General features: G+C 50.9%; 1 protein-coding gene across 1 annotated transcript; it reads left to right on the top strand.

Moving 5' to 3' along the window:
• The first annotated feature begins 365 nt into the window (after positions 1-365).
• Positions 366-17,874, top strand: Trarg1 (trafficking regulator of GLUT4 (SLC2A4) 1). The gene is made up of 3 exons (XM_026388897.2): positions 366-982; positions 13,345-13,477; positions 15,242-17,874. The coding sequence occupies exons 1-3, from the start codon at positions 611-613 to the stop codon at positions 15,253-15,255; spliced, it is 519 nt and encodes a 172-aa protein (XP_026244682.2). The 5' UTR covers positions 366-610; the 3' UTR covers positions 15,256-17,874.
• Positions 17,875-18,094: the final 220 nt, after the last annotated feature.

An 18,094-nucleotide genomic window follows, 5' to 3' on the forward strand; every position in this document is an offset into this window, starting at 1 on the left:
GAGGAGCAGGTCCTGGGGTTGCAATGGAAACCAGAAGCCAGCCCAAGTCCCCCTGGGCTGGGCTGGGCTGGGCTGGGCTGAGGCAGAGGCGGGATGCTGCTGGGTAGCTCTCTGGGGAGAGGGGAATTGAAAAGGAAAGGCATCTCCAAGGAGGGTGGAGAGGGAGGGAGGCTGAATGGGGCGCACGCGCGCATGCACACACAAACACACACACACACACAACACACACACACACACACACACACAGCCTCCCTGCCTCAGCCTAAGCCTCACTCCAGAGAGGAAGGAGCATTCTTCTCTTTCTTCTGCTTCCCCGCCCATCTGTGCTGTCAGCAAAGTTGGCCTCAAACTTGAGCAGAGCCGAAGGCTGCAGCTCCCTGGGAGCTCTGCAGGAGTGGCGCAGGCCCTGGCCTCTGAACCCAGCTGGCCTTGAGAACCCAGCTGGCTCCTTCTCACCCTCCCAGCACCCAGTTGGCCCTTGGATCCCCGGGCCACCCTTCTATCCCTGCACTGGAGGCTCCCACTCCGGGCTGGGGAATGGTGCGCTGAGGTTCCTCTGAAGCCCCTTGTCCAGGCCCTGGAGCTGGAGCAGCCCAAAGCCCAGACCAACATGGCTAACCCAGGGCAACCTCAGGAGATGGGTTCCACCTCACCGTTGAAACTGCCCGAGATGGAGAAGCTCCTCACCAAGGTGGAGGGCAAGGATGACAAAGCCCTGAATCTGTCCAAGTCCTTCTCGGAGGCTCTGGACTTGGAGAAGAACGGCCACAGCCTGCCCTTCAAGGTGATCTCTGAGGGGCACCGGGAGGCCTCCCTCCCTGGCTCCCTTTCCCGGGCCAGCTCAAGGCGGGCATCCTCTGTCGCCACCACCTCTTTCGCCCAGGACCAAGAAGCCCCCAAAGATTACCTCATCCTTGCCATCGCCTCTTGCTTCTGCCCTGTCTGGCCCCTCAACCTCATCCCCCTCATCTTTTCTATTATGGTAAGTGCTGCTGTTTGTTCAGGGGCAGGGGCTGGACCTTGGGGTTGGCAGGCATGTCCCTAGGCAGGCACCAGACATGCCTGGTGGGATGCCAAGGAAAGAGCCCCAGGGGCTGGGGTCTTGTGGGAAGACGTCTGCTGGCTCAGCTTCCTACTTCCAGAGAGGCCAAGGGTTGAGAGCTCTTCTTCCATCCTTGCTCCTGGTATTACGGCTTGATTTTGCCCCATTTATGCCAGGGAAGGAGACTCAGGGAGCTGCCTAGAGCTGAATTCTGTGGGGCAGAGAGTCAGCCAAGTCAGGGGTCTTGCTTATTTGGAGGGGGTGGTTGCCCCAAGAAGCCATTCCTGAGCAGCCAAAAGGGGGTCTCAGCACCACCCCCCCCATGTCCAGGAGAGGAGCCAGGCATCTGGGCCACCTGGGCATTCAACCAGCCTCTGCCAACTCTGGTTTCTAAGGGCTGGTAGTGACTTACTTGCCTGCACTGAGGGCCCCAGGGATTCCCCCAACTCCACCCCAGGGGCACATAAGGAGGGACGAGATGGCTGCCTGCCCCTGGAGCCTTGTGGGCCTCAATGGTTACACAGACTCCAGCATCTGGCTTTAAGGCAGGGGAGGTTGGCCTGACACAAGAGAAGAATTTGAGAGTCAGAGGGCAAGGGCCTGCCTCACCAAGAAGGGGCAAGTGAGCTAGGTCTTTACTTCTGTGGGGTTTAAATTGGCTTAGATTGTTCCCCAGCCAAGTCATTTTGGGTAGAGCTATTTAGGGAGGATCCCACAGAAAATGTCAATAGATGTTGGCAGGTGACCCTGGAGGTTCAGAAAAGAAGGAGGGAGAGTGAGACGCATGGCAATGATGTTTAGAACGAGGTTAGGAGCAAATGGGAGCAAACTCTGGCCCCCAAGGCCGGTCAGGGCCAAAGGACCAGGTGGGGGTGACACTGTTTCCCCTGGAATGACATGCTGCTAACACATCTATCACCAAGTTCCTAGGAGTTGTGGTCACTCTGGATGTCCTCTGAAAAAGACCACATTTCTTCACTAAGTAACATCCCCAGTCCTTTTTTAAAAAAAAAAAATTGTTTTGAGACGGGTCTTCCCAAGTTGAACTCACTCTCCTCCTGCCTCAACCTCCCAAGTTGGTGGGATTACAGTTGAGCGCCACCACGCCTGGTGGCATTCTTGAGTATGAGGGATTTGGCATGGGCTCAAGAGACAGGGCTGGGCAGGGCTCCCTGGTACATCCCCAAGAACTTCCTGTGCTGCCTGCTGCACTTAGGGACTGCTAGGGGACAGAGCTAGGCTCCAGGTGTGCAGCCAGTGGCTCTGGGCAGGGCCAACCTCTTGGTTACAGAGAAAGGTCCCAGCAGGGGAGAGAGACTTTGGAGAGGGAATTCACACAAGGGCTCAGGAGAAAACAGACTCTAGAATCTGTCTCCTGTGCATGGGGGCAGGGGTGCAGTGTCCAGGCTGGGCAGGAGCTGCCTTCCTTAAAGGGAACTGGACCTGAGATGGTAAGAACACTGAACCCACCTCCAGCATTTCTACGTCCTTGTAAGGTTCTTGAGTCAGGTCAGATGGTTGCAGGGCCCAGTGCAAGAAGTCTAGCACTAAACCAGACACCATTTGCCAAGTTACGGTGACCTGTCTTCCAGTGGGAAGAAACATGTAAACAAGTCCTTACAAAATACTGCATGAAGTGCCCCTGCTAGACATAACCACAGGGGAATTATGGAGTCCTGGACAAGTCTCTCAAGCCTCTTATCCTCAGTTACCTCTCTGAAAAGGGGGTATAACCATAATGCCTGCATTAGGGAGCTACTGGAGGGTAAAGTGGGATGGGCCATTCAAAGTGCATAAGAGCAACACTCAAGGCATCCTAAGTGCTATTCCATGGTAATAGTAACTAAGTGGCAGCTGGGAGTCTCCCTAGTGGGGGATGGGAAACCATTGTAGGTTTTGTTGTTGTTGCAGTGCTGGGATCAAACCCAGAGCCTTGTGCATGCTGGGCAAGTGCTCTGCCACTGAGCTACATGCCCTGCCCCCGCTTTTTTTTAATAGTTTCATTGAGATATGTCACATAACATACAATTCACCCATGTAAAGGGTGCAACTCAATGGTGTTTTTAAAAATATTTGTAACTGATCCATAAAAACACAAAATTCGACATATTGGAGGGGTGCCATATACTATTTCAATACATGTATACTTTGTACAAACATGTATCATTTCTCTTTTTTGGTGGAGGGTACTGGAGATTGAACTCGGGGGCACTCCACCACTGAGCCACATCCCCAGCCCTTTTTTGTATTTAGTTTAGAGACAGGGTCTCACTGAGTTGCTTAGAGCCTTGCTTTTACTAAGGCTGGCTTTGAACTCACAATCTTCCTGCCTCAGCCTCCCAAGCCACTGGGATTACAGGAATGCATTTATTTATGGTGGTAACTTTCAAAATCCCTTCTTCTAGCGTTTTGGAACATACTGTATGTTATGTTATCGAGAGTCACCCCACTGTACAGTAGCATCCCAGAGCATCTTGCTCTGAACTCTAACTTAGTACCCAGTGATCAGCCTTTTCCTACTCACTGCTGTCCCCAGCCTGTTGTAATCACCATTCTACTCTCAGCTTCGGTGAGAGTGACGTTTCTAGATTCTGCTCCTTGTCTCTCTGTGCCTGGCTATTTCACTCAACACAATGGCCTCCAATTCCATCACGTGTTGCAAATGACAGAATTTCATTCTTTTTCATAGCTGAATAGTAATCGAGCGGTTTTTAGTGTCCTCGAAGATCGTTACAACTTAGCCACAGTCAACTTTAGGATATCATCTCCTAAAGAAGCCCTTTCCACTCTAGCTGTCGTCCTCCATCCTGTAAGCCGCCCAGCCCTAAGCCAACACTGATCTTGCTCTCTATAGATTTGCCAACCAGATGCTTTGGGTCAATTGAATATATGACCTTTGTAACTGGTGTTTTCCACTTAGTACCATTGGGTCCTTGGGTGGACCCAAAGTCCATGTCTACAAACCTACACCAATAGCATCCCCTTTGAGCTTCCTCTCTGCAGTAGTATGCTCACGTAAGGATCTGGAGCTGAGGTATTGTGGCCAGATTTCCATTTTGCTGGATCTGACTGGCATGGGGTGAGAGGAGGGGCTGAAGGAGGATGAGCCTGACACAGAGGTGAAGAGGCCTGAATCAGAGTCAAGGCAAGGGCAAAGGGAGCTTCTAGAAACTTTATTTTTTAATTATTTTTAAATATTTTATTTATATTTTGGTTTTTGGTGGACACAACATCTTTGTTTGTATGTGGTGCTGAGGATTGAACCCGGGCCGCACGCATGCCAGGAGAGCGCGCTACCGCTTGAGCCACATCCCCAGCCCCTAGAAACTTTAAAGTTGGCTACATTGACCATTCATTCATTCATTCATTCATTCAAGTTGACTTGGATGGCAGGTTGTTTGTTTTGAGGATACCTCGCCCTGTCAGTGCTGGGCCCCTTTATGAACCAGGCACTGTGCTAGGCATTTTGGGAGTAGAAGGCTGATGTAAGTGGATGGCATTTGGGGGCATGGAAGAAGGGTACAAGAGTGTGACAGGGATTGGAGGCTGGCAGGGACTTGCTCCAGGAATTTTAATTTTGTCCCGTGGCTCTAAAGAATGGGTTTTAAGCCAAGGCAAGATGTGGTCAGTTCATATATTTTTTGAAACATTTAATTTTTTTTGTAGTTGAACACAATAACTTTATTTCATTTATTTATTTTTATGTGGTGCTGAGGATCGAACCCAGGGCCTTGCATGTGTGAGGCGTGAGGTGTGCACTCTACCGCTGAGCCATAACCCCAGCCCCTGGTCAGTTCATATTTTAAAACCAACCCTCAACTGCATTGTGGTAATGGACTACTCACCCTAGCAGGGGTGATGAAGGTCTGACTTCTGACTTCTGGGATCAGAAGGAAGGACAGTGAGAGGAAAATGTTAGGAAGGAGGAGCCCTGTTTGCCTCAGGCCGCTGACCATCCAATTCAAAACTATCTGCGCCATCTTAGAGCTCTGGGGCCCACAGCACTTAAGGCAAAGGGAAGTGGCCAGAAAAGGGTTAATAAAAGATTCCAGGAGGCAGGAGGAAAGCTAGAGAAGAGGGAAAGAGACCTAGGAAGAGGTGGACAAAGGCTGTGGAGAGGCCAGGTTCAAAGAGGACAGGAATGTCTACTGAGCTGGCCATTCATAGACCCCTGGAGAAACTCAGGGGTGCCCCAGGAGATGGAGAGGCCTGGACTAAAGGAGGGGTGGTGACTGATGGGGTGGGGTTCCTGAAGAGGAGAGGCCATGAGGGCCAAGACAGGGAGGTAGACTCAAGAAAGGGAGGTGCTCACGCTCTGCGGTCTCCATGTTACCAGGGACATGGAAGGCCAGGGGATTTGCTGAGAAATAGGGGCATGGTGGCAGATGAAAGATGACACACAGGTCAGTGACCGGAGGGCTTTGCTGAGGTTAGAGACGATGGATGGGGGTTGTCATCAGCCTACAGGGTGGTGTGAGTTTCTCCAGCTGTTGGTGTAGGTTTGTAGACACAGACATTGGGTCCACCCAAGGATAGAGATGGCAGAGGGGCCACGAAAGCAGGACCAAGTGGCACAGGTGAAGGAGGTAAGAGTAACTGAGATGACATGGCAGAAACAGGGCTGAACAGGGAGCCTGTGAGGCCAGGAAGATGGTGATAGCCGGACACCAACCTCATGAGACAGCACGCTCTGCAGATGTTAACAAGCTCAAGAGAGGCTATGGGGGTGTGGGTCTCCCTCCATCCCTGGATCAAGGACTTGATCCTGCATTTGGGTAACTAGTGGAGGAACTTCATCTGAGGTTGATGGTCTGGTTAATTGTGCCCATTTAACAGATGAGGCAGCTGAGCTGTGCAGAGCTGGGCTCATGGTCACAGCTGGGACAAGGCTCATCAGCTGAATGCTGAATTTATTATTCTCTTAAGGCCTCACCCTGCATCTGACTCTGGTGACAGGGATGGTGTGAAACCCCTGGGAAAGCCAAATCTCTAAGCCATTTGTTCCAGGAAGGGAAAATCCCACTTCTTTTTTTCTTCATGCCCCCCTCCGACTCTCCCTCCATCCTTACTAAGTCCAGCAGCATCTTGTGGCTTTGTCAGGTGGTCAGTGTGACCCACGGCTGCTCAGTCTCTAGGGCTCTATCTGAGAATAATGGTCACAGGTGTTCAGACCCAGCTCTGTTCTGGCCTCCTATGAGCCTCCTAAGGTGGTCAGATTTTTCTTCTGGGTCAGGCCAAGAAGCAGCCATGTTCCTGCATGCCATAGTTCTCCATCTATGAGGGGAGCTAGACCCCAAGCAGTGGGCCTTCAGCCAGCAATAGTGATAGAACCAGCATCCGTATCACTCATCCTTCTTTCTTAGACTGCTTCTTCATTTATAAAATGGACACAATAGGCTGGGTGCAGTGCAGCATGCCTGTAATACCAGCAGCTCAGGAGGCCAAGGCAGGAGGATCACGAGTTCAAAGCCAGTCTCAGCAAAAGCAAGGCACTAAGCAAAGCTTCAGCAAAAGCAAGGCACTAAGCAACTCATAGAGACTCACTGAGAATCAGAGCTGGGGATGTGGCTTAGTGGTTGAGTGTCCCTGAGTTCAATCCCTTGTACCCACCCTCCTCCCCAAAATGGATACAATAATACCATCTACCTCGGGGGGCTTCCGGGAAGATCAAGCAAGCTAATGTATATGAGGCACTTAGCACAGAGCCCGGCACATAGCAAGTGCTTAATAAGTGCAAGTGGTTGCTGTTGTCATTATTTATTCATTTTTTGATACAGGGGATTAAACCTAAGGGTGCTCTGGCACTGAGCTGTGTCCCCAGCCCCCTCCATCATATTTTTTTAAAAATTTTGAGATGGGGTCTGGCTAAGATGTCCAGGCTGGCCTCAAACTTGTGATCTTTCTGCTTCAGCCACTGGAATAGCTGGGATTATAAGCATGAACCACCATACCTGGCACTTGCTGTTCGTATTAATATTAAATAAAACTTTGTAATGTCAGAGGAAAGGGCAAATCCCTCATGGATGGGCAATTCTGACTTTAACCAATTTTGGGAGAAGTGTCTCACCCTTCCTCACATCATCTGGGGGAGGCACGGAGGCCTGTCTGTGGTTTTGGTGGAAGTCACCAATGAGCCCTTCCTCTGTGGGTTTTTCCTACAAACACGTGGGAGCATGGCAGAGATCCAGAATGGTTTTGACGTTTCCTTCCTTGGGCATTTTTGGTAATCTAATGATTCTTACTGATGTATTGTAGGCACAGCCCATTTTTTTACCCCGTGTTCATCCATCCACACAGCAAGTGCGCTGAGCTCAACCAGGGGCAACTGTTGCAAACTCGAGGGGGTCTTAGGTCCAAAGGCACACGCATGACTGAGATGTGTGGGCTCGTGGCTCTGTGGACAAAGGAGAGACTGGGCTTAACATTGTTGAATAAAAAGAAAAGAGGTATCTTTCTCTTTAAGACCTTTCCCCCACACCCAAGCAAATGCTCACGTGTCTCTCTCCATGGTCCTGAATCATTACTAAAAGCACAGCTAGTTCTCTGGAAATTCAGGACAGTTCTCATCTCAAATCCTGCTCCTGTCCCCCTTCCTGTCATGCTTACAGATGAGGAGTCCCTTGGTAATCATCCAAGGCAGCTCCAAATCTCTAATGCTGAACTTCTTAAAAATCTCTGAGCCCTTTCTGCATGCTGCCTTCTCTTCCTCCTAATGCTGCCAAGTCATTGAAGTCTTGAGTTCAGTGACCTGAGCTGACCATCGGGGGGAGCTGTAGGTGACATGGGTTAGTGGGTGGGGCCCAAACCCAGATGCCAGGTGTCTTCCCAAGGGGACCCACTGTCCTTATCTCTCTCATGAATCTTTCATTGACTTTGAACTTTCCACTGGTGAAGTTCAGCAGTTAGAAAACAGATTCTCCTCTCATTCTTTGTCTTGGTCCTTTTATTCTTTTTTTTCCCCCCTCAAACATTTTCTGAGGACCTACTGGATCCTAGCCTTAGGTTAGATGTAAGGGATACCAAGATGGAGGCTGCATGGTCCCTGCACTCAAGGAGCTTACAGTCTGGAGAAGGAGAGTGACATGGCCCCAAGAAATAATGACACAGAGTGATAAGAGAAAGAGAGAGTGGTGCACGATGCCATGCCATGGGACACCCAAGGAGGGGCCAACTAACTGCATCTCCATGACCACCCAGTAAAGTAGGTACCTCTTCTTTTCTTCATTTCTTCTTCACAATACTAAGTTCTGGGGATTGAATCCAGGGCCTCACACGTGCTAGACACGTGCTCTACCATTGAGCCACATACCCAGACAGTATCTATTTTTCACCCCAATTTTGAAGACAAACATAGAAAAGGAAATCCACTTGTCCAGGGTTTCATAGTTAATGGTGGAGCTGGGGCAGGTATCCAGGTGGTCAGGATCAGAACCTGGGTTCTTATCCAGTCTGTTCAGCTAGGGAGCTGGAGTCTATACCTGTTCCTGGTTGGGTCCCTTCCGAGAGTCTTAGGATGGGTTGTAGTTCTGCTCATGTCCCCTTCTCAAGCCAGATCCACCTTTTCTGTCCCCTTACTGGCTGACACTAGTCCATGGTCACTAAGGACCCCAAGGCCCAGAGGCATGATCACTTCCAGCTTCCTGCCCAGGCCCACTACACACCTGTGGAGGTGAGAGCTCACCTGCCCCTACATTTGCTCAGTCTCCAGGGACAGGTGTGCTCACTTCTCTGTCCACAGTTCATACCTGGGTGCAAGTCCAGACCTCAGCCTTTCTGTTGCCCTGGACATCATGGTGTGGCACCAGTCACACTCCTCGACCTCATTGCCCTCTCCCTCTTGGCTAGATCTTTTCCTCTCCCATCTTGAAGACTCCCCCTCCCTGGGTCTCATCCTGTTGTAGCTCCTTTGCTATCTCCCTGCTCACCCAAAGCTAAACTTTCAAGACTGTCTCTCCTTGCTGTTGACCTTGCTCATTCCCTGCTTGTTTTTTATATGGCTCCATTTGGTTTCCTTTCCACAACTGCTCTGAACCTCTCCCACCAAAGACACGCAAGTCCTCTCATGGTCACTAGCTTCCTCTTCATGGGACTTGACCTCCATGCAGGAGAAGCTACCATGGGCCTTTTGAACTTCTATCTCAAACTACCTGGATGCCACCCTCTCCTCCCCTCTGGTCGCTCCTCAGTCCCTGTGACAGGCTTCTTTTCCCCAACACCCTCCTTTACCAGTCAGTGCTCCTCACACAGGACAACAGGCCTGTGGACCTGTCCTCCTCCCCCTGCGTGCTCCCTGGAGCTCATCACACTCCATCCCTGTGCTGATGCTCCCTGAGCTCTGGGCCTCTGGATCCCACTGGACAGACACATTCACAACGTCCAGGCACTCTCACCTGAACGGGGCCCACCCTGGACATGCACTCTTCCTCCATCTCTAGGAAGAGCATCTCTGTTCACCCACCCCCCCCAAGCCAGAAGCCTGGGAATGGTCCCAGCGAGCCCCTCTCCACATTTCATCTGACCTTCTCATTTCACAATATCTCTAATCAGAACTCTTCCCCAGTCCCCTACTTACAATAAATCTGAATTTGTCTTCTCCCCACCTCCACTGTAGCTGGGCAGAACATTCCCAAAATGCAAGTCTGCATCGACATGTTCAAGTCCCCACTTAAAACCCTCCATTGGTTCCCAATGTCCAGACTCCACTATGTACCAGTCAGAGTCCTTGTTGATGGGGCCTTTCTCCATCCGTTGCTTCTCTTACCCTGCGGGCATGGCTCTCTATGCTCTGGCTCCATCCCTGCCTCATAGGAGTATTTGGAGGATGAAATTCCCTGAGCATTTAGCATACGCTCAGATGAGGCGAGTATTATTCCAGCAGAGGTGGGAAAATCTTGGTAGGCTTCACATGGCAGGTAGCATTGAAACAGAGCCGGCCCTCGAGGGATGAGGAGGGTCTGGACCTGGTGCTGGGGGAAAGCAGAAACTCAGGCAGGAGCAGAGGAGGTCAGTGATCTCACCTCGGACAGCTCAGAGCAGCTGGGCCCACAGGTTGCAGAAGAGAAGAGTAGATGATTTTAAACAGGAAATGAAGCTAAGCTGAGTTGGGTTTTGTTCTGTGGACAATGGGGAGCCACAGAGGATGCTGAGTAGGAGAGATGCCTCTCAGCCTCCATCATCTCGCTGAACTTACATAACAGCTCCTGACTTGCCTCCCTGACCCCCCTCTTATCCCCGCAAGATAAAAGGGATCTTTTAGAAAAAACTGGTACCCAGTCATCTCATTCCCTGCCCCTGGCCAGACATCCTTCACTGGCTCCCACTGCTTCTGGGACAAACACCCACCTCTTTTGGGTGCTGGCAGAGCCCTACCTGGCCTAGCCCTGCCTCCCTCTGTAGCCTCCTTGTCCTCCCTCTTTCAGCTCCAGCCACATGCCACATGGGCCTTTATCTACTTCCTATTTCCTTCAGCCAACAGCTGTTTATAAACATCTACATAGTTGACACACATATGATTTGCAGAGGATTTTTTTTTCCTGCTGGAACACTTTTCTTCCTTTTGAAAAATAATGTTCTTAATTGTGACTCATCCTTCACAACAGCTCCAGGCTCCTTCCTCCAGAGAGGCTTCCCTGACTCCCCCTTTATAAGTTCTCATAGTACCACGTAGCTCTCCTTTGGAACTCTACCCACAATTAAAATTTTGCCTTTCTTTGTGTGACTGTAAAGGAGGCCAGCAGGATGTAAGTCCCATGAGCCTAGGAACTGGGACGGGGAACTCACACCCTGCTGTGTGTCCTGGCGGTCTGGTACAGTGTCTGTGATGTGAAATGGCGGTGGGGAGAGGAGAATGGGGGACAGAGCTTGGGTCCAGGGGATCTTTAGGAGGCTGTTGCCATAGCTCCAGTGAAAGGGGTGCTTAGAACAAGGACAGGTAAAAGGAAGTTAGAGAGGAGAGTGGCGATGGAATTGACTTGGATGGGGGACAAATGAGCAAGGTGGATAGGCTGAGTGGTAGAGCACTTCCCTAGCATGCACCCGGCCCTGGGCTCCATCCTGGACACTAGAAAAATAAATAAGGATACAAATTAGCAAGCTGGAATGGCAGAGGAGTTGTGACCCGCAGGGTGGACTTGAGGCTGCTGCCAATAACTGGGACTTGGGTGAGTGAGAGAAGTCCTACAGGTAAGGAGCAGATGGAGGTAGTTGTCACACTGTCCTAAAAGTAACTTGGAAGTGCAGAGTTGGGGTGGGGGGAGTTGGTTAGAATTCTGAGAGGTGAAAGGACCTTGGTCTTGAATCAAGGGCACAGAGAGAGGAAAGGTCACATCTCTGAACCTCCGATTTTCCTTTAGGGAAGTGGAGCAGCACGGCTAATCTCTTAGCATGATTTTGAGGCTAAATGAGCTCATTAGCTGCCTGGCACAAAGTAAGAGGTTAATAAGTCACCATTATCATTCCCCTCCCCCTCCTCCTCCTCTTCAAGGTACTTAACCACACTTCCATGCTAAACTCAGGGGCCTCTAAGAGTCAAAAAATAAAATAACCAAGTGATTGGCCTGAAGCCCCCAGGCTTCAGTCACTTTGGTGGATTGCTTCCTATGCCTGTTGCCAGAGGGGGCTGGGGCAAGTCTATCAAGTCCAGGAAGAATAGAGAGAATCTAATAAAGAATCTGAGGTCATCCAGTTATCCCACTCCTCAGTCCATACCAAAAGACTTAAAATCAGCATATTAGAGTGACTCCATCACATCGTTGTTTATAGCGGCTCAATTCAGAATAGCTAGGCTATGGAACTAACCTAGGTGCCCATCAACAGAAGAATGAATAAAGGAAATGTGGTGTATATACAGAATGAAATATTAGCCCTAAAGAAGAATGAAATTGTGGCGTTTGTTGGTGAATGTAAGGCACTGGAGACTATCATGCTAAGTGAAATAAGCCAATAAAATCCAAAGGCCGAATGAATGTTCTCTTTGATACATGAATGCTAACACACAACAAGGAGCAGGGGAAAAGAATAGAAGTTCATGGGATTAGACCAAGGGGAATGAAGGGAAGGGAGGGGAATGGGAATAGGAAAGAGAGTAGAATGAATCGGACATAACTTTCCTATGTTCATATATGAATACACGACCCGTGAAACTCCACATCGTATATAACTGCAAGAATGAGATCCTAATTAGAATAAATTATATATACTCCATGTATATAATATGTGAAAATACACTCTATGTCATATATATCTAAAAAGAATGAACAAGTTTAATTGAATTTAGTGATTAAAAAAAAGAATCTGAGGTCATGGGGCCAGTCCTGGCCAGCAGGTGACCCCTGACCATTCTAGGCAAGGGCATAGGGCCACCCTTGCAGATTCCTAATCCTCACCTCCATCCACCTGATTTCACCAGATTAACTAGGTTCAAGAAAAACAGCTCACCAAGGAGGAGCAAGTCATAGAAAAGGGCCCTGGTACCACAATCCTAGCTTTCCAGGACAATCCTGAGACATCTCCCCTTTCTTGCACGGTCTGGAAGGTGGGCTTGAAGAAGGATGTGGTCTTTGCCAGGCACAATGGCTCATGCCTGTAATCTGAGAAGCTTAGGAGGCTGAGGCAGGAGGATCAAGAGTTCAAAGCCTGCCTCAGCAATTTAATGAGGCCCTAGGCAACTCAGTGAGACCCTGTCTCTAAAAAAATACAAAAAAGAGCTGGTGATGTGGCTCAGTAAGTAAGTGTGCCCTGGGTTTAATCTCTGGTATCAAAAAAAAAAAAAAAAAGGATGTGGTCTTGAGTGGGCAATACCAAGAGGGAGGACAGTCCATTTTTTCTTTTGTAGTAAGAGGGAGACGCTCAGAATAAAGGAGGCAGGCAGAACCACAGAACCACAGGGGTCCTTGGGGTTCCAATGTGTCTGCAGGACTGAGCCCTGGGCTGAGGTCCAGGGGACTCTGGCTTGTCTGCTCCTGCAAGTCAGCCTGGACCTACCCTCCCAGGCCCTGGGTCTCCACTGTACCATCTGCCTCTAATCCCTGTCACCATCCTGAGCGAAAGTGCCCTAAATTTCTTGGTTCTGCTTCCATCTATTCCCTGCCAGTGAGGGGCAATCTTGATTAGGGTCCCCACAAGAGGCCCAAGCCACTTCTCCAAGGGGAGCCTTCTTCCTTTCCCTAAGGGGGGCTACTGGAGTGGGTGGCAGTGGGGGACGACGTGTGTCTGGAAGCCCATGTGGAGGCCACCGAGGGCTGCCCAGGTCTATGTGGTTGATGGATGCCCATCCTGAGTTCTCTGCTGTCCTCTCTCTGCAGTCTAGAAGTAGTGTGCAGCAGGGGGACCTGGATGGGGCCCGGAGGCTGGGCCGCCTGGCCCGGCTGCTCAGCATCACCTTCATCATCATGGGGATCATCATCATCATCGTGGCCGTCACCGTCAATTTTGCAGGTGAGGCCCAGATGCATGGAGCAGGGGGAGCCCCTGGGGCAGGGGCAATGGGTGGGTGAGGGGAGAATACAAGCGGGGTGGGAGGCATAGTCTTATCCTCTCTTTCCAGAAAAGTGGACCAGTCCCCAGCAGTGACGACTGAGTGGGGATGGGCTTTCTGACTGTCTTCTGCCTGGACAGTGAATCAATAGAAAAGGGTGTGGAAAGGGCACAGGCCTTAAAGCCCGATGGTCTTGGGACCTGGGCCAGTGTCCTGTCTGGCTGAGCCTCAGTGTTTTTCCTGTATAAAGTGCCAGGAAGAAACCTCTGGAGTGGAAGCTTTTGTGAGCATCACTTGAGATAATGGATGTGACTCTGCTCTGTACTCTGGGCTGGAGGCACAAGCCTCCTGGGTCAGACAGCCTGGGCGGCTCAGAAGCAAACAATGCATGCACAGAGATCCAGGAAGCAGCCACACTTCTGACCACCCAGAGGTGACCCAGTGAAGTCATTCCAGCCGGGGAACCCTTTTCAAAGGAGACGCTCAGCTGCTCATAAAGCCCATGCAGCTTTGTGAGTTCAGAGCTGCCCCATGCCCGCACACTGGGACCTGTCTCCCAGTTCAGTGATCAAACAGATCTCTTCTCTACAGATCTTGCTTCTCAAAAGGTGTTCCATGGACCAGCAGCAGGGGCATCACCTGGGACCATGTCAGAAATGCCCTACCCCCACCCACCCACTGAATTTTTGTAAGATTCTCAGTCCAATCATCAAATGGGGGAGGCGCTGGTCAGGAGTGTGGAGAGCTCAACTTGGGGCAGAGAGTTTGAGATTCCATGGTGGGACCAAGGACAATGATGGGCTTTCCAGAGAGGGAAGTGTTCAGGTTTTTGGTCACCTTGCCTGGGTTCAGAATCCAGGGCCTCCACTTTCTCCCTGTGGAAATGGAAGCATGTTCCATAAGCCCTCTGAGGCTCAGTTTACGGCATGAGTGTAAAGGGAGATGGATGTGCAGGTATGTAAGAGGCAGGAGCATCAGCTTAGTGTCAGCTTATGAGGCTTTATTGCTAGGCAGGATCTCTCCTTATGGTGGCAAGATGGAAACCAGCAGGTCTCATAGTGGCCCTAAGAGTGGCATACATTTTAGTCAGTCCAGTAAGGAGAGAAAAAAGTGCCTCTTTGGGAGGCTGGGGTTATAGCTCGGTGGTACAGCATTTGCCTAGCATTTTTGAGGCACAGGATTCGATTCTCAGCACTACATATAAGCAAATTAAAAAAAAAAGTCCATCAACAGCAAATATTTTTTTAAAGTGCTTCTTTTTCTTTTCTTTCTCTTTCCCTCCCTCCCTCCCTCCCTCCCTTCCTTCCTTCCTTCCTTCCTTCCTTCCTTCCTTCCTTCCTTCCTTCCTTCCTTTCTTTCTGTACTTGGGATTGAACCCAAGGCCATGCACATGCTATGCAACTGCTCTACCACTGAGCTACATCCCCAGCCCTTTTATATGTTTATTTTGAGACAGGGTCTCACTAAGTTGCCCAGGGTCTCACTAAGTTGCCCAGGATGGCCTTGAACTTGCAACCCTCCTGCCTTGACTTCCTGAGTAGCTGTAATTACAGGTGTGTGCAAAAATGATTCTTTGTCGATGATTATAGCAAAAGTCCTAGGGCTGATTCTGATTGGCCCCGTTAGTTTTCCCACTAGGAAACAAAAACCAAATCCTCAACTCTAGGACTTAAAAACTCAATGTTCTGCACTCTCTTCTTTCATACATGTTCTTTTCTTTACAGTTCAGAAGAAATAAAAGTAACCAGGGAGCCGTGCAGGCAGAGGAAGACCCTGGTCAGCCACAGAGCTCCAAACCCACACCCTGTACCACAGGAGGACTAGATGGTGACTGCCAAGTGCCCACCTGTCCTCAAGCTCCAAAAGCACAAACTTGGAGGGAAACCCCAAGTTACCCCACTGTCAGTCCACATCAGATGGGAAAATCTGGAGAAAGAATGGAAAGAAGAAAGGAAAGAAAGAAAGAAGGAAATTAAATTTACCATGAAAACTATGAATAATGTGGTTTCATCTCCTGGACACATCCCAGCCTTTTGACCCCAAGGCTCTGGGTTTGTTCCTCGTGCCTGCAATTTCCTGGGACCTTTGAAGTAGCATAAACTGCCAGAATGAGAAGAAAACCAGCTCCACAAATAAGACCAATTATGTAGAGAAAGCAGCAGCCCAGGCCCTTCCTTCCTTGGACAGGAGCAAAGATGTGGGACTTTACCTTTTATATTTTTCTCAAAAGCACACTTTGCATGCTCTGTGCCACACGCCTGCTGTGACCCCCTACCTGAGCTCACAGGTGAAGCTGCCACTTGGCACATGCCCTCGGGCACCCCATGGTGCCTTGCCCTGGAAAGAGGCAATGGCCACACACTTAAACCTCCCTTGCAGGGTGGAGGCACTTACAGGGATATTGGTGAAGGCGAGTACAGGGGCAGCAGGACACACTGACCTCTTCCCAAACTTTTCAGCCTCGGAACCCCTCTGCTGAGGACTCTGGCCCCAGCATGCTTCCCAGGACAACTCAGTGTGCCTCTTGCTCCCTACCTGTGCTGTAGCCTGGGAGAGCACCAACAGGAACTTCTGGGACCTGACCCAACCTAGGTCAGCCGTGGGGAGGGCAGGGCTCGGCCTGCCGGGGCCTCCTCCATGATCTGGGGTGCAAGCTTGAGAACCTATGCAAAGTGGCTCAGGGGTTCGCATCCCTAACACTCAGGGTCCCCATGCAGAGTGCCTTGGGTGGGGCCTGGCTTTAGTCTCATCTGATGCTCTATGTTTGGCCCAGTGTTCCTGGACATCCACAAGCAGAAAATGCTTTCTCTGTTCAAGTGGTTTGGGGACCACCCTCAGGGGACTTCCCATGAGCTTCCAAGCTGCTAGAGGTATTTGTGCTGCTTGAAAAGGAATGGGCTGGGTTGGATCTAGAGGTCCTAGACAGAGGAAGGGCTTAGTGGAAGGGTCCAGTCTTTGAAGAGTAAGGGGCCCCAGGTTTGGGAGATATACTCACATGCCCAGAGGCAGGGGCTGGACGCCATAGCCTCTGAGTTTGAGGATCTAGAGGGGCACCTGAAAAGAGCTAAATAAGGCCCTCTGCCTCCCACTGTTCCTTGGTCCTGTGATCTCCCCAGATTTCTCCCGGGCAGAGGCTGTGCCCACAGGGGCCTCACCTGCTCCTGGGTGCCCCCTGGCTTCAACTCAGACCTGGAGAGAGATGCCCAGGCTTGCCCACCTCACAGCCAGGGTTACTACCCTCAATGGGGGGACAGGTTCCCAGACACAGCCTGTTTTGCCTGGACTCCATCAGGACCCACATGCTCCTCTCTGAGGCCCTTGCCTCTCAGAGGCTCCAGAGCAGAGCCGGTGAGCACAGAGACTCTGGCTGCCGGAAGGTGCTCTTGGTGCTGTGGCAGCCCTGAGCCTTCCAGACAGGGCCTGTGTGACCCCTGGGGAGGGCAGGGAGGCTGGGTGGATCCCTTTGGGACTGTGTTCCTACATCAGTTTCTTTTGGGGGAATACACTCTCCCATTCCTGAAGGGGAGACTAGTTTGGTTTGCTTTATGGGCTCTTTGGGACCAAAATAGAGGTTTGTTGGGTGACAGGGGGAAGAGGTGTGAACCAGAGTATTCTTGTCGCTGGGGAGATCAGGACAGGCAAGGGCAGATGTAAGGTCTACGGGATCAGCCACGTGCAGGCTCGTGGTCTGGCATGGTCTCCTGGTGGGCCCTGGGGTCCCTAAGTTCAGCAACTCTGGGAGAAGAGGAAAAGGGACTGCATGACTTAGGGACAGTCCCATGGGGAAAGTGAGGCAGAGGTGAGCCTTTGCCTCAGAGCATCCAGAGCATGGCCATACCCAGGTCTTCCCACTCTGCAGAATCAATCTCTCTCTCTCTCTCTCTCTCTCTCTCTCTCTCTCTCTCTCACACACACACACACACACACACACACACACACACACACACACACCCTCTTTCCTGCTCCAATCCCAAAACAGTCAAGGGCCCTGCTAAGGTGAAGCCACTAGCAGACAGCACCAGGAGTGGCTGAGCTGGAATGTTCTTCCACTCAGGTCAGAGCAGCCTGAGAGTCTTCTAGTGATACCAGGGTCAAGGGAAGCACAGGGCAGGAGTGAGAGACGACGGAAGGAAGGTCTCTGAAGCCTCTGCAGGGCAGCCCGGCATCTCCAGGCTGCGCTGGAAACGGGAGGGACAGTGATCCTGCTATTCCAGCTCCATTATGGGTCCAGCCACCAGATGCATGAACAGGTGGTCCCCTTGCTGGGGGTACCGATCTAGCCTCTCCCTGGAACCCCTCCCCACTGCCATCACCACTCACACCAGTGACTCTGTATTTCTTGGCATGGAAGGAAATAAAGCTGAACACACATGTTCACCCTGTCTGTGTGTGTGTACTGCGGAGGTCCAGGGGTTCCAAACAACCAAGGGGGGAGCAGATCACTCAGCCTGTTGGTCCCCAGTGTTGGGAGTGGCCCCTGGGGACCCTGGGCACACTGGGTCTCCACAGCCAACACAAGGTATTTCTCTAAGGAAATCACCCATCCTTTCCAGGTCTCAGTTAAAACTATTGGGTGA

The sequence above is a fragment of the Urocitellus parryii genome, chromosome 7, assembly GCF_045843805.1.
Source record: "Urocitellus parryii isolate mUroPar1 chromosome 7, mUroPar1.hap1, whole genome shotgun sequence".
Taxonomy (NCBI): Eukaryota; Metazoa; Chordata; class Mammalia; order Rodentia; family Sciuridae; genus Urocitellus; species Urocitellus parryii.

Coding starts and splice junctions, on each gene's coding strand:
- Trarg1 (XM_026388897.2), top strand. CDS start 611: ATGGCTAACCCAGGGCAACCTCAGGAGATGGGTTCCACCTCACCGTTG. Junction 983..13,344: donor CCCTCATCTTTTCTATTATG/GTAAGTGCTGCT, acceptor CTCTCTCTGCAG/TCTAGAAGTAGTGTGCAGCA.